We start from the raw sequence: 24,612 nt of genomic DNA, 5'->3' as shown, positions 1-24,612 counted from the left end.
TGAGCCCCAAGGTATGGGCTTTCTGAAGAGATGCCAGGTTTCCATGCCTTGGATTTTCCAGGTTATTCTTGGAGGAGGGTCAATGATAGTTAACACAAGGCAGTTGGCTTTCCTCTGGATATGAATGTCAAGATATGGTCCTGATCAAGGAAGAAAATAAAGCAGCACCCTTTAAATGCACTGGGATGCTGCTGCATTTAGGGATAACTCAGTTAGATTCACTCCTGATACAACTAGCTATTGAAAAACTGTTTTCCTGAGCAGCTCACTTTGAAGTAGTGTCTCTGAGATGGAATATTCTTTTATAGGATGGGAAGCCTCTGGTTTGAGAAGAAAAGATAATTTGATAGAGCATTGAGTTTGAATCATATGGGTAGTGTTCAAGAATAGAAAGGGAAGGAAAATTCAATAAATTAACATTTGATGCAATATTAGGATGTTAGGGAAATAAGAGACCCACTAGAGAGTTCTAGGCTATAACATATACACATGCATTCCTTTGTTCACTAGCTGTGGGAGTCTGAAGAGGCAGAAACAGGCCTCCAGACTAGCAGCAGGGCATATGAGAACCCCTACATCTTCCATCATATTTAACCAGGGATGGGAGGGGTAATCCTGTCAATACTGTGCATGTGGTGCCCTTGGAACTCGAGACTGGGATGCCTATTAGTGTTATGCTGAATGCTGTAATTGTAGCATGCGCAGAGCATCCCATAAAACTTAGCTCCTGGATACTTGTCTGAATCATTAGGTATGAGAATTATGGGTGCCATAATAGCACTGGAATTCCTGAAGCTAAAAAGGAAACACATTTGGCTTGTACTTCATCTACAGTCACTTACACTTAAGCTATTGATAGTTGATTGGGATCTGTAGGCTGCTGGGCTTGGGTCTTGGGACTTCTAAGCATATTTGATGGGTGGAACAGACAGGGAGACTGTAGATTTTGGCAAGCTGTAGTTCCCCTTAGTCAGACTGACTATATCTGACACTAGAGATTCCAATTCACCAAGATGAAGCTTACCACTTCTCTAGGCCTTGGCCGATGGCCCAGTGATACTAACGTGAAGGACAGGAGAGGGCCAGTGTTAAATTAGACTGTGTTTCCAGTGAGCAAATAGTTGAGTGGTTTACTGAATACCCTTCTGATTTTTTTTGGCAGACATAAAATTCACGGCAACTTTTTTAGAATTTGAGGGAATTGTCTTAAAATTTTGTTTTACAATAAATGTTAACCATTCACTCTCCTAATAGGGAAATGTGGGCTCTTTTATAGGGTGTGCAGACTATGTAGTTGTACAGATAATATTCCTCTCCTCAAGTTTTTCTTGTAAGGGGTTCTGGTAACATATCTGGCTAAGGAATTTCCAGACACAGCTGTTTCTAATATTCGGAGGGGCCCCCACAGAACCATCAGGCTTACTCTGAAGGTTCCTTGGTGGGAAGTGGGAAATGTCCCAGGGAACAGGCCTTTTTCATATTGGGGGATTTTCTGTCAGAGATTTGGCCACTGCTGTTATTTCTGATTGCCTCCCTGTAGCTTCCCTGGAGGTGTGAGTTTCTAGGCAGAAAGATTTGATGTGATGAGGAAAGGCTACAAAGCTAAAGGAAGAGAAATGAAGTCTGAGCAGAATGGTAAGAAAGAGGATATTTTGGGCAGGGCAGAGATGTGTTGAATACTGTGGAATGGAGACAAAGGAAATGAGATGAGAAAAGAGGAATGAGAATTAATTCATGAGAGCACTTATTATTTATAGGTGGAAATAAAAGGTCCATTGAACTCCAGGGGAACCTTCCTTTATGCAATGCCTGTGAATATGTTAGAAATTTTGTGAAGGCAATTCCATCTTAAATGCAATGGGGGAACCGACAACCTACCTTGGAATATTCTATCTGGTGCATAATCAATCTACTCTTTCCCTGCCTTGGACAGTCTTTGGGGTGTGGTCAGAAGAAAGTAAATAGAACGGATAAAAGATTTCCTCTCAGGACAGTTCAAGAGCTTCTTTAAACAAAGGCGAGATGTCAACGTCCCCTTTTACTCTCCAAACAACCTTTCTGAGAACCATCTTGGCAATTCTTTGGCTTCCGCACAGTTCCTAAGTAATTTCTGAAACACTTGGGTACCCTGATTAGTGTTACTTTTGAAAATAAAACTTGGTTTGTGTTTTAAAAAAAATCATCTGGACAGTCTGTGTCTAGTTGGGTGGTGCAGAAGAAAGGCGAGCTCTTGTATCAATCTTTATTCCCTCTGTAAACACAGATGACCAGAAGGGAAGGCTGTTATTAATGGTAATGCAGACCAGAAAAACGGCTATTATTTTCAGTCTGTTGAACAGTACAAAAATGCTTCTCAAGCACTGTGTTCACATGTTTCTTTTTATTAGCCGTCACACAAGGAATTAGACTCATTTCAAACCGTTCGTTTTCCCACTCTTGTCTCCGTAAAATCATTACTCATGAGTGGTTTCTTTGTTGAAATACCGCTGACCTCCCATATTGGAATGGATAACAGGGTGTTAAACATATAAACCTTTCAGTTTGCATAAACTCTGGAAGAAGGGGGACAAAGATTCCTCAGGAGAATAAAACCATGTGTCAATGTCTTTGTTACTGTCCTATAAGTATCTCATCCAGGAAGCTATGTCAGCATTACAATTCTGTGTTGTGTGTATATGTGTGTGTGATTAGTAACAGCAGAGAGCTCATTGATTGCCAGCAGGAAGTTTTAAAATATAATTCTGCATCTGCCCCGTTCTTTTCTCCTTTCCAACCCTTTTCTAAACCCTGCCCCCAATCCAGGACCATTAGGGTAGTTAAAAGAATTGTGTCACGTCTTCATATGTGAGCAGATGATGATCCTTAGCTCTTCAGCTAGTCACCGTTTGCATTTTGCCAAAGCTGATTATTTTATCTGCAGTTTTAATAACAAGCTAGATTATTTGCTGTTCACTAACTGAGGGAAGCAAAGAAAAAAAGATTGCAAAGTGGAATTAAGGGGATAAGAAAGCTCTAGGGCCAAAGAAGTCTTTTTCTTTAATTATTTCAATTTACTCTTAGAATATTTTTATGCTAGAGTCCAACATCTTATATTAAACAAGTCTACACCCTCCTTCTCTATAACTGCCAAATTGGAATCTCAGAGAATAGAAATCATGCAGGCTTGGCTGAAGCATCAAATTCGCTACTCCCAGTGCTGTCTTGTTTTCTGAACATAGAACTAGACTCCTCAGGGCTTCTTAAGCCACAGCATGGCATTCCTTCATTAGCCCCATGTTTCACAGACCCAGTCATGAAAGATTGGCATATTAACCAACAAGGGGCAAATGCAATAAAATTGGAGTTCAGAAGAGGCAACGTTTTGGAAAAACAGATTATTCCAAGGGTGTAAAGATACATGATCTGTACAAAATGGACAGAGCATTTAAATTTACCAGACTGGTTTTTAGTAATCTTTTGATTTGTTCCATTTGATTTTTTCCAGCTTTATTGAGATATGATTGATATATAATGCTCCATTGTTTTAACTTGTGAATGGAGATGAGTATTCAGGATGATGAGGACTGATAGGGGTGCTGGTGAGTGTGTGTGTGTCCGTGATAGTTTTTTTTATGGCCATAATTTAGGATTAATATGCATCAGCTCTTACACAGATTTTTCTAGAGCCATGTCAGGATGTCTGAACTCAGGTCATCTCAACCGAAAAGCTTCTGCTACTTCTGTATTCAGAGTTCAAGCCAACTCAGAGAAAGCCCTCACAGCTGTGGCCCAAAGAGTTTCTAAGACTTCCTCAATGCTTCAGATGGAGCAGCCATTCTTTCTTTCCAAGTAGAGTTGGACAAGCTGAAGGTCAGGCGGTCATACTGGAACCACCATGTGCTAAAGGTGTAAAGGATTTTTTTCTTCCTAAAATGAGCAGCAGGACTAGCGTCTCATGCTTTCAAATGATCAAGCTTCCTCAAAGAAGCTGACCTCCCATATTGGCTTTGCTTCTGAATTTGTCTAATTGCTTTTGAGGCAACACCCTGAAAAATACAGCTTGTTTTCTCCTACTAGTATGATTAAGTGGACAACTGGAAAAGAATAATTCTAAGTGATTCTAAGGAAAGGAGCAAAAGAATAAAATTAAGCATTGTCCGTGAAAGATGGATAATGACAAGTAAACATAGAAGGTGGCGTTTGATCCCTTCAATTTTGGTATTCATTATTCATAGTTATGATTCATAAATTCCAGCACAAATGTTAGGCCTGCACCTCAGTGACATATTTGCATTTATTTTAAGTTGATTTCTACCTGGTTTTGCAAACAAGGATTTAATGATTATGGTTATTTCTCACTCTCCCTCTGCTGCAATTTTGTCTTTTTCATATACTGGCTTCTATCCCTTTCACACTATCTCCATCATCCATCTCACTCCCCCGTCCAAGATTCATTATCTCTCTCTGCCTCTCTCTCTCTCTCTAATGTTTTAGGAAAAAAGATTTCTAACATGGAAAAGTGATATTTGAATAGATTCCCCTAAGGCAATCAATTTACTTTTAATTTGTCTGGAACGAAGCTTTTCTTTGTTGCTATGTGGAAGGATTGAAACTGCTGTAAAATTTATTAGCTTCCAGGAAGATATTTGAAATGAATATTTTTTAATGATTGTGCTGTTTGCTGTACCCAGAAGCAGTGTCATTGCAATTACAGTATTCCAGATGGTTGCTGAAGTTATGCTGAAATATCAAGATAATGCTAGACTTTTCCATGAGGCTTTTGTTGGTAATGAATAGTCCAACCTAAGGTAGTTAATAGATATTAATCCCTCCGACACTCATTTGCTTCCAGTGACTATTTCTAGTGATTCTTACCTATCTGATGACATGACACACACTATCTTTTTGAATCATTGCAAGAAACAGTGATTGGTTTACTGAACACTTTATTTTTCAAATGGGAAGTAAGTGATTGGAGAATTACTAATGTTGTTTCTTAGCCTCCCCACCCAGTAACAAGAACATTTTGGCAGTCGAGAATCTTTAAAGAATTTAGAAGTTACAGCTGCAACATTTTTCATTGACTCATGTATGGCATTGCCTGTTCCACAAAACTGAATGTCCTGGGACTTGACTGAAGGAAGTGTCAGTTCCTGTTAAGAAGAACACCAGCTGCTGGGCGCCTTTTTTTCCCCACCAACATTAAATTTTCACTCAAAAAGGGAAGGTTTTTTTCTTGGCTAACGTGCCCTGCCCCCCTGCTTTCCATACCAGCCTTATTTGTGACATCCTCACTACGTATTATGTCCAATACCCAGAAACTTATGACCAGCATAAAAGTGGCTTTTTTTCTCATGCTAATGATGTGTCAGCAATTTCCTTAGTTTCAAGGAAAGAGTGAAACTAAGTTGGCAATAACATTAAGTTCAGTGCTACTTGCAAGCATCATCTAAAGCCTTTGTCTTCACAGCGGTACAACTACCTGTAGAATGTGTGAAACGGTCTGTCTGTTTTTCATCTACACAAAATTAAACAGCTGGTTCGAACTCTTCACAGAATTGATGAGGTGTTGTAGGTGTCCAATGGATGTAGGCTAAAGGACTTAATTCTGTGGACATTGTAGAATGAAACTCTCTTTTCTCAGAGTTGCAGTATCTCAATGTTCCTCCTTTGGGGGAATAGTTCAGTGGCCTTCTGTGACACCTCATAGTTTAGTTGTAAAGCTTTTTCAAATGGTTTCGAAGCACCTCTATGAAGTCCAGAACTTTGTCAGGTAATTTGCTCCACATAGAAGCCAAAATACAAAGATTCTAGTCTAGCCAATCTCTGCTTATCTCAGTCACTGTCAGTGCCTCTTATTTATCAGTCTCAATTTTCCAGGCAACCCCAGCTTCATTTCTTTACTCCCCATGCATCAGCACAAATGATTTATACTTATAAACATCTTGAAATCTCTTCTTTATGGATTGAATTGAATTGAGCCCCAGTACAAAAATGAAAACTCCAGGAACTATTGTGATTGCCCAAATTGCAACTTAGATTGTATGACTGTACACGCTATACTCTCATCTATCATAAATATTAAATTCTCAACCACTTATACTTTAATATGTTTTAACTTTATCTTTTCGACCAACTCAGCACTGAAGATTCCATTGAAAATAATTCAACTGCTTTGCATTCTGGAAGGGGCATCTTTTTTTTTTTCGGTACGCGGGCCTCTCACTGTTGTGGCCTCTCCCGTTGCAGAGCACAGGCTCCGGACGCACAGGCTCAGCGGCCATGGCTCACGGGCCCAGCCGCTCCGCGGCATGTGGGATCCTCCAGGACCGGCGCACGAACCTGTGTCCCCTGCATCGGCAGGCGGACTCTCAACCACTGCGCCACCAGGGAAGCCCAGGAAGAGGCATCTTTTTAATCTATTTTCATGTTGCACCAGGAGTAAGTGAATTTCACGTGCATAGACCGTGAATGAGGGGAGAGACCTTTGTGCCATTTGGCATCACAGAGGCCCAATATCGGGTGGCACTTGCTAACTGATGCTGATCTGTCAAATTGTCTAGGACAAGGTTGGGATTCATCAGTCTTTTCAGCCATCCTCTTTATTGCAAGCTAAAGCTAAACTTCACAGAATTCTTGCTGTTTAACTAGTTAGCCATCCTGAAAATGCCAACCTATGCTGATCAAGGCTGACTTTTCTCTCTCTCTGTCTCCTCTCTTTTGGCAACATACCTTTGGCAGTCTCAGGAACGCTGTTCCTATATCCTATCCCCCACCTTGCCTTTCCTGAGGTATCTCTGCCTCCAGACATTTCTAGTCTTTCTTACCCCCATCAAACTCTCCTCTCCTGGTACCCTTTACCCAGGGCTTTGCTCTATGACCAAAGGAAATCTGTTGATATCAGTTTGATAGTGGATCCTCTTATTTTAACAGGGACTTTTAATACCTGTATCCAGATGAATGAAAAATGTGGGAATTTCTCTCCACGTTACAAGTGTTGGTTTTTGTATACTTCTTCTTTGGCATCTGTCACATAAGCGTTTTGAATGCCAATCACAGTTTTTGGTCCTACCCCTTCTGCATGTTGTCTGCCTGGCCATAGTGCTGTAGGTAGGGCTGCTAACTAGCAGGATGTTAAGGAACAGGAGAACAGAAAGAAGGAGAAACCAAAATGGCAGAAGATGCTGCAAGAAACAGAAGAAGAGAATGAGAGACAAGGAGCTGTTTGTAGTGTACATAATTTGTGATTTACTTCTTGTCACACTGGAATGTGTGTAGAATAGCCTGGTGTCATTGGTTCACGACTCTCTAGAAATGTCCCAGCCTTCACTGGTGCGCTCTTGAATATTTTACAAATGGAACTCCATCTTTACTTGCTGAAACTTTGGGTCCTTTAGGAAGTGAGTGTAAATTCCTCCCAGAATTACAGCTGGAAGAGGGGAAGGCTTTGGGAAGTTGTGATTTTACAAAGTCCTGAGCCCTTATTGAATTTTTGCTAGATGCTCAAATGGTATCTAAATACCCAAAAGAAGCTTAGCTCTTAATATGTCAATCAGATCAAAACTAAGATGGAATATCTGAAGCCTAGATAGTGCTTCCTGCTCTCTTTCCTTTCTTCCCTCTTCCTTCCCTCCCTCCCTTTTCCACTGAGCCCATTGCTACTCGTTTGCATTGTTAAGTTACAGATAACGGATGGATGTTCTTTCTCCTGACTCTTTGCAGGCCTTAAAATGCTTTTAAGAATTATTTCCAGGATAATTCTTTCCTTTGGTAATTCCCAGGCATATTTGACTTGAGAAGTAGTCTCTTGATGGGTATTTAAATTAGTTTTGCCAGGAAGAGTCAGCATCTGCGGTGGGTATTTGGACAACAGATTAATTTCATAAAACAGACGCTTCTGCTTATCGTGTTGTTAACTTATGAGTACAGGCCCCATTAACTATTGTTAGAATTAAAAACTCCAAGGTACATGGCAAATGTATTTTCGACTGGACATCAGAGCATAATAGATCTCTTTAAGATCTGTATATAGTGTGCAGGAAACCACTCAGAGGCCAAGATGACGTTTGACTTCAATGTTTCTCAAGTGTTCATTTACTTTATTGCCTTCAGCAAAGCTACATAGTTTTCTTTGCAGGTTTCCTTAGTGTTTCTACTAAATAGAATATACTAGTTATTTCCACTTTTAGGAGTTGTATTAGTGGCACAGTATCTGGTGTGTTGACCAAGATTCTTTGTTCTGTTGCCATCACTTTTTTGGGTACCTTTTTCATTCAGTTAAATTAAACTGTTATTGAGTACCTGCTTTCTGCTGGGCCCTTTGCTAGGTTCTGTGGACATGGGAGGGAACAAAACAGATATAATCTTTGCTCATTTAGAGTTTACAAGCTGGCATTGAATATAGATATTAAACAAGTAACTACAAGTATGATGAGTGCTATATAGGAGGTGGTATGGGACCTACCTTAATCTAAGGAATCAGGCAAGGATTCCCTGAGGAAGTTACATTTAAGTTGAGACTTTAGGGATAATGTATCAGATATGAATAGTGTTAAACTGCTGGTAATAAACATCCCCTTCCCTCACTAAGGAAAATAAATCACTGAATGAAATAAGAGAGAAGCTTAGTTTTCCTCTTATTTAAAAAAAGTTCATGTCTAGTGAGGTAGGTTTACAATATCTTCAGTATCCCAAAGTCCTTATATTTTTTTACTCTGCTATTCATAGGCACATGGCTTCCATCCTCAGAGTTGCCTCATGGTAGTAAGATGGATGCTGTGGCTCCATCTATTATGTCTCCATTCCAGACAGGACAAAGCAGGGAGAAATAAGGACAAAGGTCCCCCAGTTAAGTCAGCTCACCTCTTTTAAGGAGATTTCTTGACATCCTACCTCCATAACATTGACCCACTCTTAGTTACATGGCCACTCCTATCTATAAAGACTAGAAAATGTAGTTTTTTAGCTGGCACATTGCCAGTCCTAACAGAAGTGGGGTTCTGTTTCTAAATGATTCACTTTGTTATAAAGCAGAAACTAATACACCATTGTAAAGCAATTATATTCCAATAAAGATGTTAAAAAATAGATATGGATGTTTGGTAGGCAGTTTGTTTTTTCTGCTTCAGATGAGTAGGAGTTAGCTAAGTCAAGAGGGGACACTTCTCGACAGTTATGTTTTATTGATTAGGTGCATGTGATCAATTTTAACAGCATTTAACCTCTTCATAATCTTTGCCACAATCCCTTCTATTTTATCTTACAAAAAATGGCCCCACTTTGGTCTTAGATTATTTTGTTTATGGGATGACGCAGGGTAAGCTAAGTGGATATATATGAGTACAATCCAGGAAGCTTTTCTGATTTACACATCACTTGCATCTAAGTTATGTTACTGCTGCTACTTAGATGTAGCTAACTACTTGAGCTCTCAGGAACTGGAACTCATTTTAACTTTCCCTTTCTGCCTCATTGATTGCAGATCACTTCTGAGGAGGTAACACATTGCTCTTGTAATTCTTACCTTGAACTATTTTAGTGTTGGAGTTTTGTCTCTGATCATTGGGATCTTTGAGTTAATACACCAAACTCTGAATCATGGTAAAGAACTGCCAGCATTATTGAACACATCCATTGTGGCTGAACATCTATACAAACCCAACAGAGCCTCTCAACCCTTCTATTATACCAAGACTTTGAAAGTTTTAGCAAAGCCTGAGATGGTGTTTTCATCATTTTCCTTTTTTACTTTGGTTGGGACCTTGGGTAGGCTCTTTCTAGTGTGTGGAAACATATTGTTTGCCCACATCTGAAGAGACAGCAGTTTCACGTCCTGAGGAGGGTAGTAATTGCTGCAAAAAGTTTTGCTATTATCTGCACAAAGTAACATATTCTGTTCTTTTTCTATTTGAATTACTTCCTTATCCATCATGACTTAGGCGTTGCAGCCTCTTATGCCTCCCATGTTCTCATAAGACTGATGCATTAAGATTTATTTAATTTTTCTTTTGGCCAGAGGTTTTGGGAGTCTCTTACAAAAGTCCCTAATAACAGATTGTGACCAAAAATATATTTATTACTACCTAGATTGAAGAAGCTTTATTTTTTCTCTATATTTTATTTATTTTTTTGTCTAAAATAATCTGATCTGTTTTGAACTAAGGAGTTCCATGGCCTCAAGATTTGTGTCCTCTTCCAAACTCATGCACTCTCTTCATTTATTTATTTATTTATTTATTTGCAAATCCTAGGAACAAGTTCAGAAGCAGGGAAAACCAATTTGCAAATTCATCTTTCACCCATAATCATGTGTGTATTTGAATTAAAGACACCTGCTTTTATTCATCTGTACATGTTAGTGTGTTTAAATTTCCACAACTTTGTGTGGATTTTAGTCTTAACATTTTGCTTTGCCTAGTCTCAGGGTAATGCTTTCAGAGAAAGATGTAGCAAGGTATAGAGTCACAGATAGGCTCATAAGAGGAATCTTAGCCGGGAATTAGTGAATTGTTAGCTTACCTCTATTTCAGCTGGAGCCAGAATCTTGACAGTTAATTTGTGACAGTACAAAATGATTCCTGTCTAGTCGCATAGCTCCATCCCCAGCCACAGAACTACATGATGGCAGGCACATAATCTCTAACAGTTCTAGGCAATTCCACAAGTCGTCTCTACTTTTTTACATCTGGTTTGTCATCATTGCTATTCTTAAGGGACTTTGTGTTGTGACTTTCTAACATTTGTTTTTTTTTTAACATCTTTATTGGAGTATAATTGCTTTACAGTGTTGTGTTAGTTTCTGCTGTATAACAAAGTGAATCAGCTTTATGTACACATATATCCCCATATACCCTCCCCCTTGAACCTCCCTCCCACCCTCCCTATCCCACCCCTCTAGGTGGTCACAAAGCACCGAGCTGATCTCCCTGTGCTATGCAGCTGCTTCCCACTAGCTATCTATTTTACATTTGGTAGTGTATATATGTCGATGCCACTCTCTCACTTCGGCCCAGCTTACCCTTCCCCCTCCCCGTATCCTCAAGTCCATTCTCTACATCTGCATCTTTATTCCCGTCCTGCCCCTAGGTTCTTCAGAATCATTTTTTGTTTTTAGATTCATATATATGTGTTAGCATACGGTATTTGTTTTTCTCTTTCTGACTTACTTCACTCTGTATGACAGACTCTAGGTCCATCCACCTCACTACGAATAACTCAATTTTGTTTCTTTTTATGGCTGAGTAATATTCCATTGTATATATGTGCCACATCTTCTTTATCCATTCATCCGATGTGGACACTTAAGTTGTTTCCATCTCCTGGTTATTGTAAATAGAGCAGCACTGAACATTGGGGTACATGACTCTTTTTGAATTATAGTATTCTCAGGGTATATGCCCAGTCGTGGGATTGCTGGATAGTATGCTAGTTCTATTTTTAGATTTTTAAGGAACATCCACACTGTTCTCCATAGTGGCTGTATCAATTTATATTCCCACCAACAGTGCAAGAGGGTTCCCTTTTCTCCACACCGTCTCCAGCATTTATTGTTTGTACATTTTTTGATGATGGCCATTCTGACTTGTGTAAGGTGATACCTCATTGTAGTTTTGATTTGCATTTCTCTAATGATTAATGATGTTGAGCATCCTTTCATGTGTTTGTTGGCAATCTATCTTCTTTGGAGAAATGTCAATTTAGGTCTTCTGCCCATTTTTGGATTGGGTTGTTTGTTTTTCTGATATTGAGCTGCATGAGCTGCTTGTATATTTTGGAGATTAACCCTTTGTCAGTTGCTTCGTTGGCAAATATTTTCTCCCATTCTGAGGGTTGTCTTTTGGTCTTGTTTATGGTTTCCTTTGTTGTACAAAAGTTTTGAAGTTTCATTAGGTCCCATTTGTTTATATTTGTTTTTATTTCCCTTTCTCTAGGAGGTGAGTCAAGAAGTATCTTGCTGTGATTTATGTCATAGAGTGTTCTGCCTATGTTTTCCTCTAAGAGATTTATAGTGTCTGGCCTTATATTTAGGACTTTAATCCATTTTGAGTTTATTTTTGTATATGGTGTTAGGGAGTGTTCTAATTTCATTCTTTTACATGTAGCTGTCCAGTTTTCCCAGCACCACTTATTGAAGAGGCTGTCTTTGCTCCATTGTATATTCTTGTCTCCTTTATCAAAAATAAGGTGACCATATGTGTGTGGGTTTACCTCTGGGCTTTCTATGCTATTCCATTGATCAATATTTCTGTTTTTTGTGCCAGTACCATACTGCCTTGATTACTGTAGCTTTGCAGTATAGTCTGAAGTCAGGGAGCCTGATTCCTCCAGCTCCGTTTTTTATTCTCAAGATTGCTTTGGCTATTCAGGTCTTTTGTGTTCCATACAATTGTGAAATGTTTTGTTCTACTTCTGTGAAAAATGCCGTTGGTAGTTCGGTAGCAATTGCATTGAATCTATAGATTGCTTTGGGTAGTATAGTCATTTTCACAATGTTGATTCTTCCAATCCAAGAACATGGTATATCTCTCCATCTGTTTGCATCATCTTTAATTTCTTTCATCAGTGTCTTTTTTTAACATCTTTATTAGAGTATAATTGCTTTACAATGGTGTGTTAGTTTCTGCTTTATAGCAAAGTGAATCAGTTATACATATACATATATCCCGATATCTCTTCCCTCTTGTGTCTCCCTCCCTCCCACCCTCCCTATCTCACCTCTCTAGGTGGTCACAAAGCACCAAGCTGATCTCCCTGTGCTATGCGGCTGCTTCCCACTAGCTATCTATTTATGTTTGGTAGTGTATATATGTCCATGCCACTCTCTCACTTTGTCCCAGTTTACCCTTCCCCCTCCCAATATCCTCAAGACCATTCTCTAGTAGCTCTGCATCTTTACTCCTGTCCTGCACCTAGGTTCTTCCTGACCTTTTTTTTCTTTTTTTTTTTTTTAGATTCCATATATATGTGTTAGCATATGATATTTTCTTTTCTCTTTCTGACTTACTTCACTCTGTATGACAGACTCTAGGTCCATCCACCTCACTACAAATAACTCAATTTCATTTCCTTTTATGGCTGAGTAATATTCCATTGTATATATGTGCCCCATCTTCTTTATCCATTCATCTGTTGATGGACACTTAGGTTGCTTCCATGACCTGGCTATTGTAAATAGAGCTGCAATGAACATTGTGGTACATGACTCTTTTTGAATTATGGTTTTCTTAGGGTATATGTCCAGTAGTGGGTTTGCTGGGTCGTATGGTAGTTCTATTTTTAGTTTTTTTTAAGGAAACTCCATACTGTTCTCTATAGTGGCTATATCAATTTACATTCCTACCAACAGTGCAAGAGAGTTCACTTTTCTCCACATCCTTTCCAGCATTTATTGTTTGTAGACTTTTTGATGATGGCCATTCTAAGTGCTGTGAGATGGTATCTCATTGTAGTTTTGATTTGCATTTCTCTAATGATTAATGATGTTGAGCACTCTTTCATGTGTTTGTTAGCAATCTGTGTATCTTCTTTGGAGAAATGTCTATTTAGGTCTTCTGCCCATGTTTGGATTGGGTTTTTTGTTTTTTTGATATTTAGCTGCATGAGCTGCTTGTCAGTTTTAGATATTAATCCTTTGTCAGTTGCTTCATTTGCAAATATTTTCTCCCATTCTGAGGGTTGTCTTTTGGTCTTGTTTATGGTTTCCTTTGCTGTGCAAAAGCTTTTAGGTTTCATTAGGTCCCATTTGTTTATTTTTGTTTTTATTTCCATTTCTCTAGGAGGTGGATCAAAAAGGATCTTGCTGTGATTTATGTCATAGAGTGTTCTGCCTATGTTTTCCTCTAAGAGTTAGACAGTGTCTGGCCTTAAATTCAGGTCTTTAATCCATTTTGAGTTTCTCTTTGTGTGTTGTTTTAGGAAGTGTTCTAATTTCATTCTTTTACATTTAGCTGTCCAGTTTTCCCAGAAACACTTATTGAAGAGGCTGTCTTTTATCCATTGTATATTCCTGCCTCCTTTATCAAAGATAAGGTGACCATATGTGTATGGGTTTATCTCTGGGCTTTCTATCCTGTTCCATTGATCTATATTTCTGTTTCTGTGCCAGTATCATACTGTCTTGATTACTGTAGCTTTGAAGCATAGTCTGAAATCAGGGAGACTGATACCTCCGGCTCCATTTTTCTTTCTCAAGATTTCTTTGGATATTCAGGGTCTTTTTTGTTTCCATACAAATTGTGAGATTTTTTGCTCTAGTTCTGTGAAAAGTGCCAGTGGTAGTTTGATAGGGATTGCTCTGAATCTGTAGATTGCTTTGGGTAGTAGAGTCATTTTCACATTGTTGATTCTTCCAATCCAATAACATGGTATATCTCTCCATCTATTTGTATCATCTTTAATTTCTTTCATCAGTGTCTCATAATTTTCTGCATACAGGTCTTTTGTCACCTTAGGTAGGTTTTTTCCTAGATATTTTATTCTTTTTCTTGCAGTGGTAAATAGGAGTGTTTTCTTAACTTCACTTTCAGAGTTCTCAACATTAGTGTATAGGAATGCAAGAGATTTCTGTGCATTAATTTTGTATCCTGCTACTTTATGAAATTCATTGATTAGCTCTAGTAGTTTTCTGGTAGCATCTTTAGGATTCTATGTATAATATCATGTCATCTGCAACCAGTGACAGCTTTACTTCTTTTCTGATTTGGGTTCCTTTTCGTTCTTTTTCTTCTCTGATTCCTGTGGCTAAAACTTCCAAAACAGTGTTGAATAATAGTGGTAAGAGTGGGCAAACTTGTCTTGTTTCTGATCTTCGTGGCAATGGTTTCAGTTTTTCAACATTGAGGACGATTTTGGCTGTGGGTTTGTCATATATGGCCTTTATTATGTTGAAGAAAGTTCCCTCTATGCCTACTTTCTGGTGGTTTTTTTTTTTATCATATATGGGTGTTGAATTTTGTCGAAAGCTCTCTGTGCATTTTTGAGATGACCATGTGGTTTCTCCTTCAATTTGTTGATATGGTGTATCACATTGATTGATTTTCATATATTGAAGAATCATTGCATTCCTGGGATACACCCCACTTGATCATGGTGTATGATCCTTTTCATGTGTTGTTGGATTTCCTTTGCTAGTATTTTGTTGAGGATTTTTGCTTCTATGTTCATACGTGATATTGGCCTGTACTTTTCTTTCTTTGTGACATCTTTTTCTGGTTTTAGTATCAGGGTGATGTTGGCCTCATAGAATGAGTTTGGGAGTGTTCCTCCCTCTGCTATGTTTTGGAGGAGTTTGAGAAGGATAGGTGTTAGGTTTTCTCTAAATGTTTTGTAGAATTTTCCTGTGAAGCCATCTGGTCCTGGGCTTTTGTTTGTTTGAAGGTTTTTAATCACAGTTTCAAATTAGTGCTTGTGATTGTTCTGTTTATATTTTCTATTTCTTACTGGTTCAGACTCATAAGTTTGTGATTTTCTAAGAATGTGTCCATTTCTTCCAGGTTGTCCATTTTATTGGCATAGAGTTGCTTGTAGTAATCTCTCATGATCCTTTGTATTTCTGCAGTGTTAGTTGTTACTTCTTTTTCATTTTTAATTCTACTGATTTGAGTCTTCTCCCTTTTTTTCGTGATGAGTCTGGCTAATGGCTTATCAATTTTGTTTATCTTCTCAAAGGATCAGCGTTTATCTTTACTGAACTTTGCTATCATTTCCTTCATTTCTTTTTCATTTATTTCTGATCTGATCTTTATGATTTCTTTCCTTCTGCTAACTTTGGGGTTTTTTTTGTTCTTCTTTCTCTAATTGCTTTAGGTGTAATGTTAGGTTGTTTATTTGTGATGTTTCTTGTTTCTTGAGGTAGGATTGTATTGTTATAAACTTCCCTCTTAGAACTGCTTTTGCTGCATCCCATGAGTTTTGGATTGTCGTGTTTTCATTGTCATTTATTTCTACGTATTTTATGATTTCCTCTTTGACTTCTTTAGTGATCTCTTGGTTATTAAGTAGTGAATTGTTTAGCCTCCATGTGTTTGTATTTCTTACAGATTTTTTCCTGTAATTGATATCTAGTCTCATAGCGTTGTGTTCGGAAAAGATACTTGATACAATTTCAATTTTCTTAAATTTACCAAGGCTTGATTTGTGACCCAAGATATGAACTATCCTGGAGAGTGTTCCATTAACACTTGAGAATAAAGTGTATTCTGTTGTTTTTGAATGGAGTGTCCTATAAATATCAATAAAGTCCATCTTGTTTAATGTGTCATTTAAAGCTTGTATTTCGTTTTTTATTTTCATTTTGGATGATCTGTCCATTGGTGAATGTGGGGTGTTATAGTCCCCTACTGTGATTGTGTTACTGTCGATTTCCCGTTTTATGGCTGTTAGCATTTGCCTTATGTATTGAGGTGCTCCCTTGTTGGGTGCATAAATACTTACAATTCGTATATCTTCTTCTTGGATTGATCCCTTGGTCATTATGTATTGTCCTTCTTTGTTTCTTGTAATAGTCTTTATTTTAAAGTCTATTTTTTCTGATATGAGAATTGCTACTCCTGCTTGCTTTTGATTTCCATTTGCATAGAATATCTTTTTCCATCCCCTCACTTTCAGTCTGTATGTGTCCCTAGGTCTGAAGTGGTTCTCTTGTAGATAGCCTATATATGGGTCTTGTTTTTGTATCAAATGTTGGTGTGTTTAATATTGTCCCAGAGGTCTCTGAAACTGTCCTCAATTCTTTTCATTCTTTTTTCTTTATTCTGCTCTGTGGTAGTTATTTCCACTATTTTATCTTCCAGGTCTCTTATCTGTTCTTCTGGCTCAGTTATTCTGCTATTGATTCTTTCTAGAGAATTTTAAATTTCATTTATTTTGTTGTTCATCATTCTTTGCTTGCTCTTTCATTCTTCTAGGTCCTTGTTAAATGTTTCTTGTATTTTATCCATTGTATTTCCACGATTTTGAATCATCTGTACTATCATTCCTCTGAATTCTTTTTCAGGTAAACTGCCTGTTTCCTCTTCATTTCCTTGGTCTGTTGGGTTTTTAGCTTGCTCCATCATCTGCTGTGAATTTCTCTGTCTTCTCTTTTTGCTTAACTTACTGTGTTTGTGGTTTCCTTTTCACAGGCTTCAGGTTCATAGTTCCTGTTGTTTTTGCTGTCTGCCCACAGTGGGTAAGCTTGGTTCATTGGGCTGTGTAGGCTTCCTGACAGAGGGAACTGGTGTCTGTGTTCTGGTGGATGAGGCTGGATCTTGTCTTTCTGCTGGGCAGGACCATGTCTGGTGTTGCATTTTGGGGTGTCTGTGACCTTATGATTTTAGGCAGCCTCTTTGCTTATGGGTGGGGTTGTGTTCCTGTCTTGCTAGTTTTTTGGCATAGTGTGTGCAGCACTGTAGCTTGCTGGTCGTTGATTGGAGCTGGGTCATAAAGTTGAGATGGAGATCTCTGGGAGAGCTTTCGCCATTTGACATTCCATGGGCCTGGGAGGTCTCTGGTGGAGCAATGTCTTGAGCTCGGCTCTTCCATCTTAGAGGCTCAGGCCTGACAGCCAGCTGGAGCAACAAGACCTTGTCAGCCACATGACTCAGAAGAAAAGGGAGAAAAAGGAAGAAAGAAAGAAAGATAGAAAGAAAGAGAGAGAGAGAGAAAGAAGGAAAGAAAGAAAATGCAATAAAGTTATTATAATAAAAAATTAAATTAAAAATTTTTAAAAAGTAATTAAAAAAGAAAGAAAGAAAGAAGAGAGCAACCAAGCCAATAAACAATTCCACCCATGATAACAAGTGCTAAAAACTATACTAAAAAAAAATCCGAAACAAAACAAACCCAACCAACAAAATCTGGACAGAAATAACCCTAGGGCAAATGGTAAAAGCAAAGCTATACAGACAAATTCACACCAGGAAGCATACACATAAACACCCACAAAAAGAGGAAAAGGAAAACATACACACACACACACACACACACACACACACACACACATATCAAAAAAAAGGAAGAGAGCAACCAAATCAATAAACAAATCTACCAATGATAATAAGCTCTAAATACTAAACTAAGATAAACATAAAACCAGATACAAATTAGATGCAGAATGCAAAACCCTAGTTTACAGTTGTTCCCAAAGTCCACCACATCAATTTTGGGATGATTTGGGATGATTGTTGTCTCTTCAGGTATTCCACAGATGCAGGGTACATCAAGTTGATTGTGGGGATTTAATCCACTGCTCCTGAGGCTGCTGGGAGAAATTTCCCTTTCTCTTCTTTGTTCGCACAGCTCCTGGGGTTCAGCTTTGGATTTGGCCCCGCCTCTGCATGTAGGTCACCTGAGGGCGTCTGTTCTTTGCCCAGACAGGACGGGGTTAAAGGAGCATCTGATTAGGGGGCTCTGGCTCACTGAGGCCGGGGGGGAGGGAGGGGTATGGAATGTGGGGCGTACCTGTGTTGGCAGAGGCCGGCATGACGTTGCACCAGCCTGAGGCGCGCCGTGTGTTCTCCCGAGGAAGTTGTCCCTGTATCACGGGACCCTGGCGGTGGCAGGCTGCACAGCCTCCTGGGAAGGGAGGTGTGGATAGTGGTCTGTGCTTGTACACAGGTTTCTTGGTGGTTGCAACAGCAGCCTTAGCACCTCATGCCCGTCTCTGGTGTCCGCACTGTTAGCTGCGGCTCTCGCCTGCCTCTGGAGCTCATTTAGGTGGTGCTCTGAATCCCCTCTCCTCGCACACCCTGAAACAATGGTCTCTTGCTTCTTAGTCAGGTCCAGACTTTTCCCCAGACTCCCTCCCGGCTAGCTGTGGTGCTCTAGCCTCCTTCAGGCTGTGTTCACACAGCCAACCCCGTTCGTCTCCCTGGGATCTGACCTCTGAAACCTGAGCCTCAGCTTGCAGCCCCCACCTTCCCCAGCGGGTGAACAGACAACCTGCTCAGGCTGATGAGTGCTGGTGGGCACGGATCCTCTGTGTGGGAATCTGCCCACCCCCCTGTCTCCCTCGCACTGGTGCAGGTCCCATCCCTATTCTATTGTCTCTGTTTTTCCTTTTTTTTTTTTTTTTTTTTTTTTTCCTTTTTTGCAGTACGTTGGCCTCTCACTGTTGTGGCCTCTCCCGTTGCGGAGCACAGGCTCCGGACGCGCAGGCTCAGCGGCCATGGCTCACAGGCCCAGCCGCTCCGCGGCATGTGGGATCTTCCCAGACCGGGGCACGAACCTATGTACCCTGCATCGGCAGGCGGACTCCCAATCACTGCGCCACCAGGGAAGCCCTGTTTTTCCTTTTCTCTTTTGCCCTACCCAGGTACGTGGGGAGTTTCTTGCATTTTGGGAAGTCTGAGGTCTTCTGCCAGCATTTAGTAGGTGTTCTGTAAGAGTTGTTCCACATGTAGATATATTTTTGATGTATTTGTGTGGAGGAAGGTGATCTCCATGTCTTAGTCCTCCGCTTTCTTGAAGTTCCCCCCTCTCACTTTTAAAGCACACTTAGTTTCCTTACTAAACTGAAGTTTTGATTTTTAAAGGTAATTCATCTGCATTGCATTTATGAATGTAAGTTACCTTGGGCTGGGAAGACATTCTTTCTGTCCATCTATATTCTCCATATTTTCTTTCATATTTCATATGTCTATAAACACTAAAGCTAGGTTAGATTTTGTTTCAATAGTATGGACACAAATGCCACTGAGTGTTGTTTGATACTAAAATGATAAGCAGCAAGTCACTGCCCTTGTTAAGGGTTTAAGGAAATAAAGAGATCAGATCTAAACCAGGAGTGAGACATTGTGAGTAAATGAGTCTTTCAGATTGAAGTCTTCACTTGCATGGGGTAAGAGCAGTGTACCTAATATGTACACATAATTAACCAAAGAAAATTGTATATTATTCTAGCTTCCAAAGGGCTGAGGTGGGCTTATTGAGATTGGTGTGTAGGCTTAGACCGATTGCGTTCCTGGGGGTGCTGAGTGAGTTTACCTTTTTCTCTTCCCGGAGAGTGATCTATTCACTTAGGCAGTGGGTAAGCTGAAAGCTGAAAGCAAGCACTATCTTTGCAGAGAAGCTTCTGAGATGATTGAGTTCCCTGCTCTGGTCTTTGTCAATTCATAAGATCTTAGAGGTATCTACCTCTGGGGTCTCTGCCCTCTGTGTATGCTGGGGATCCAGGTCTCCTTATGTTGTTCATTTGAAGCAGCCTACCATAGGGAAGGAGCACTGTATGTGGGTTTGGGGTGACACATGAATGGTGTTCTCTTAATGAATTGTGTTGAGAAAAGAAGTACCTCTTCAAATTTGAAGATAGCTACTTGAAACTAAAAACTTAAAAGAAACTTAAGAGAGCTTTATGTTGAGCCTATTGAGAAGATTCTACTAGATTGTCATTCATCACTGTTCTGCTCTGGGCATATGAGCAAGTGGCCTGTAATATCAGTCTGAAGGTCAGCTGGGATTTCCTCTTCATAGCTGGTCATATGGCTGTGGTTCCATGGCTCAAAGGTTAAGGCCTCTATGCCTCTGTGCCCTAAATTGTGGACAAAAAGGACAGGGATCCCACAGCCTTCCAGACATTTTTTTCTTTTCTTTTTTTTTCTGACTTCCAGGGAGCTCACTCAGTTATAGAAATGGAAGTTAGTTATTGAACTGTTCCCCCACTTGCACCTCCTTACTCCCCACCTCCAAACAAACACTCAAACTAATTCTTTAGAGCCATTACTTAGAGAGTTATGAGATAAGCCTCAGAGGAAATGTTGAGGAAGAAGCATCTTTTGGGGAAACTCTGAAGAAGCATCTTTTGTGAAACTCTGTCCTACTGGAGGGATACTGGGGTCATCCACTAGATTTGGATGAAATTGAATGTGGGTAGATCAGCTATAGACTCTTCCACTCATAATGTTTGGGTCTACACAAAGTGTTTCCCAAGTATATCCCAACATGTTTCCCATACTTTCATACTTTCTGCCTCCGAGGAACATATGTGTATTTTTTAAAAAAATATTTGTTGGAGTATAGTTGCTTTACAATGTTGTGTTAGTTTCTACTGTACAGCAAAGTGAATCAGCTATACATATACATATATCCCCTCTTTTTCGGATTTCCTTCCCATTTAGGTCACCACAGAGCATTGAGTAGAGTTCCCTGTGCTACACAGTAGGTTCTCATTAGGTTATCTATTTTATACATAGTATCAATAATGTTTACATGTCAGTCCCAATCTCCCAATTTGTCCCACCCCCCCTTTCCCCTTTAGTATCCATATATTTATTCTCTACGTCTGTGGCTCTATTTCTGCTTTGTAAATAAGATTGTCTATACCATTTTTTCAGATTCCACATATATGCATTAATATGCAATACTTGTTTTTCTCTTTCTGACTTACTTCACTCTCTAAGAACATATGTGTTTTGAATAATGATAAGTTATCAGATGGCAACACTGAGAGTTTTCAGGGAAGAGGCAGAGAAAGGGCTTTTGACAAACCCTCATTTTGCAGAGGTGGCCAGGCAACCCTGACATGGAACTGTGCTGGAGATTGCAGAAGCATTGTCCTGTGTATGGGGAAGGCACTTATCTTCTTGGTGATAATGCTCATTTGCTATTTGGTTGCACCTCTGCAAAATTCTGAAAGTTTCATTCTTCAGTACTGAAAGGGGGCTTAAAATGGCCATCTTAAAGATAAGTCGGCAAATTGTGTCCAGGTGCATTGAAGGAGGTCTTACCTTTGGTTGGCCTTTCCATACTTTAGACTAGGTTAAAGGCCATTTCCAGAGTTGTGTTGAAATCTAGACTCAGCCTGGATTAGGCCTTGATGTTTAGCTGCTTCTAACACTTTTTCTCCAAATGATGAAGTGTACACCCAATTCAACCATTATTTCTTGAGCCCCCCTCCCAAGTGCCCCTTTACCAAAATAACTTTTGATGATTGAGGCAGAGCAGTGCCTCTTTGCTCCGTCATTTACTCTTTAAAAAAATCAAGAAACAGACTAAAACACAGAAATACAATTGTATAAGGAAGGTGTGTTATATATAGACTAATATCAGGCAAGACCCTGAATTGCAGACTTCTTCCTGCAAAAAAAAAAAAAGCGGTCACAGCACATATTTATAACTTTTTTTTAACATGTACTTTTTTGTCCTTGTGATCTCTTGTGGTCTCCCCACCTCCTCTGATCCTGCCCCAAAGATTTCTATAAATGTTAAGCTGCTAATATTTTGATGCATTGTGCAATGTTATGAAAACCTTCATTAGGTCATCCTCATGCAAGAATGTAACAAATATAAATTGATCTGGAAAACTAGAGCTGTAAACCAGACATTAATAGTTTTCCAGTGGACAGGTAGACGTTAACCCTGGGTCCATGCTTTAGTGAAGCCCCTGTAGAAAGCCTTTCTGAGAGCCAAATTAAAACCTTAACTCTAAATGAACCGATATGAAAAGAGCAAAGCATGTCTTGCCAATAATTATGAATTCTATTTGCTGAGATCTTCTATGATAGGGTTAAGGTAATCCAAGAAAGAATTATTTTAAGAAATATGACCCTAATGAAACTGCAGATAAGAAAGATAAGGAGGGATGGCTAGTTGGGTATAATTAAATGATGTTCAATCTATGAGTGATGTGTGCATAAGGCCAATTGAACCTTCTGGGTCACATGTAAGGAAGAGATCTCAATATATTCCTTCTGATGGGAAATGAAATTATGTAAATCGTTTAGTGAGGAGATTGGCTGGTGGGACTGGTGGTCAAAAAGAAGTGACATGATTGGGTTTTCAAAGAAAGCATGTTACTAATCTAAAATTAAGCGTTGCATATCATTAACAGGTAGGGTGGGAATGTGGTTGACAGCGCTACTGCTCAAAAACATGGCCAAGACTTCTCAGATATACTGACTGTTGGATTCCCTGCTCTGCCTCCACTCCCTCTTCTGCTGGAACCAGTTTCAAACACAGTTGATTTTTAACAAGAGTTGTTGATAAAATTGCTGACCCTCAGCACCTCTACAGTCAGGATAAACTTCTTAAAAATATATTTTTTCATCACACTGTGTTTTCCTTTAGGTTTTTAGTTTTGTCAGCAGTGGGAACAGCAACAAAAATAAAAATAAAAAAGAAGGGGAGAGTATTGAGGGGGAGATCTGCAGCTTTTTAAAAATCCAATTCTTCACACTTGTTCCAAAAGGCAATAAAGGACTATCTAAAAGTATCATTTCCCAAAAGGGCCTGTGGGTACCTAAGAAACCAGAACACTGGGGACTAACAATGATTCCTGGGAAAAGCTGATGAAACTGACATTTTATTTTCTCCAAACAGATCAGAATGAAGGATTTCATTGCAGGGAAGAATGCCGGATTCTTGGCCACTCTGACAGGTGCTGGATGCCCCGGAACCCCATGCCCACCCGCTCCAAGTCCCCTGAGCATGTGAGGAACATCATTGCACTGTCCATTGAAGCTACTGCTGCCGATGTTGAAGCTTATGATGACTGCGGCCCCACCAAGCGGACTTTTGCAACCTTTGGAAAGGATGTCAGCGACCACCCAGCTGAGGAGAAGCCCACCCTGAAAGGCAGGAGGACTGTTGATGTGACCATCTGCAGCCCCAAAGTCAACGGCGCTATCCGGGAGGCAGGCAATGGCTGTGAGGCTATTAGCCCTGTCACCTCCCCTCTGCACCTCAAGAGCCCTCTGCCTACTAAGCCTTCTGTGTCTTACACCGTTGCCCTGGCGCCCCCGGCCCGCGATCTAGAGCAGTATGTCAACAATGGCCCTTCTCGTCCCTCTGAAGCTGAACCCCGTGGAGCTGATGGCGAGAAAGTCGTGCATGAGGTCAGCCCTATTCTGAAGGAAGGTCGAGACAAAGAGTCTCCTGGCGTGAAGCGTCTGAAGGATATCATTCTCTAAATCAGTCTTGGGGAAGAAGAGAGAGAAACCATGCTGGCTAGCAAAGAAGCAGGAGCTGATCGTTTTAATTGCTCACCAATGGTTGGTTCTTGAGTGGCTGTATTTCAGAGCTTTCCCTAAATGTATTGTTTATAAGTGACTATCATTCTGTGACAATCCCTCTCGTTTCAACAGGCAGCAGGGGTGTTCCGTTGGAGCAAATTAGCTTTGGCTTGAGTTGTTCATGGGGCCTTGATGTTGGGGAAGCAGAGACAAATTCAGTTGTGAAAAGTATTATGTATTAAGTGTTTGGATTTATATATTTTTGTATGTCAAAATTATAATAAAAATTACCATTGTTTGTGGAGGATTACATTTTAAAAAAGCAAAAAAAAAAAAAAGCTCTGGACACCTTTAATAGGCTCGCCACTGTTTTGTAGTGTAGACAAGTTAATGGTCATTTATTGTGTACTATTCATTGATTCAGTGATGTGAAATCAAGCCCCCAAATGGTTGTTTCTGAAGCTCGAGTACTTTCCAATGCCACTACTTTGCTGTGGACATCCCTGCTTTAAGAACCCTTTTGCTAGCTGTGCTATTGTCATATTTGATATTGCAAATTGCTACGTGTGTGGTGATGGCAAAAGGCTTTTAGAAGTTGGTGTTTTTTTCTTAAAAAACTAAAATAAAACTACAGATAAAAACAAAGTGCAAACAACTGAGACAACAAGTGAATGAGTAACACCACACATATAGATTGAGTACTTGGAGG

At 39.7% G+C, this 24,612-nt stretch overlaps 1 protein-coding gene across 3 annotated transcripts in view; it reads left to right on the top strand.

The window, feature by feature from the left end:
• PCDH19 (protocadherin 19) overlaps positions 1-23,921 on the top strand; it is a 108,245-nt gene extending 84,324 nt beyond the window's left edge. For all 3 annotated transcript variants that reach the window (XM_079911374.1, XM_079911373.1, XM_079911372.1), the window contains one exon: positions 23,272-23,921. In XM_079911374.1, coding sequence (XP_079767500.1) covers positions 23,272-23,861 — 590 coding nt within the window. In that variant the 3' untranslated portion in view covers positions 23,862-23,921. The remainder of the gene's footprint in view (positions 1-23,271) is intronic.
• Positions 23,922-24,612: the final 691 nt, after the last annotated feature.

The sequence above is a fragment of the Stenella coeruleoalba genome (genome assembly GCF_951394435.1).
Source record: "Stenella coeruleoalba genome assembly, chromosome: X".
NCBI lineage: Eukaryota > Metazoa > Chordata > Mammalia > Artiodactyla > Delphinidae > Stenella > Stenella coeruleoalba.
The sequence above is the reverse complement of the archived record's forward strand: the minus strand, read 5'-3'. Positions and strand labels throughout refer to the sequence as shown.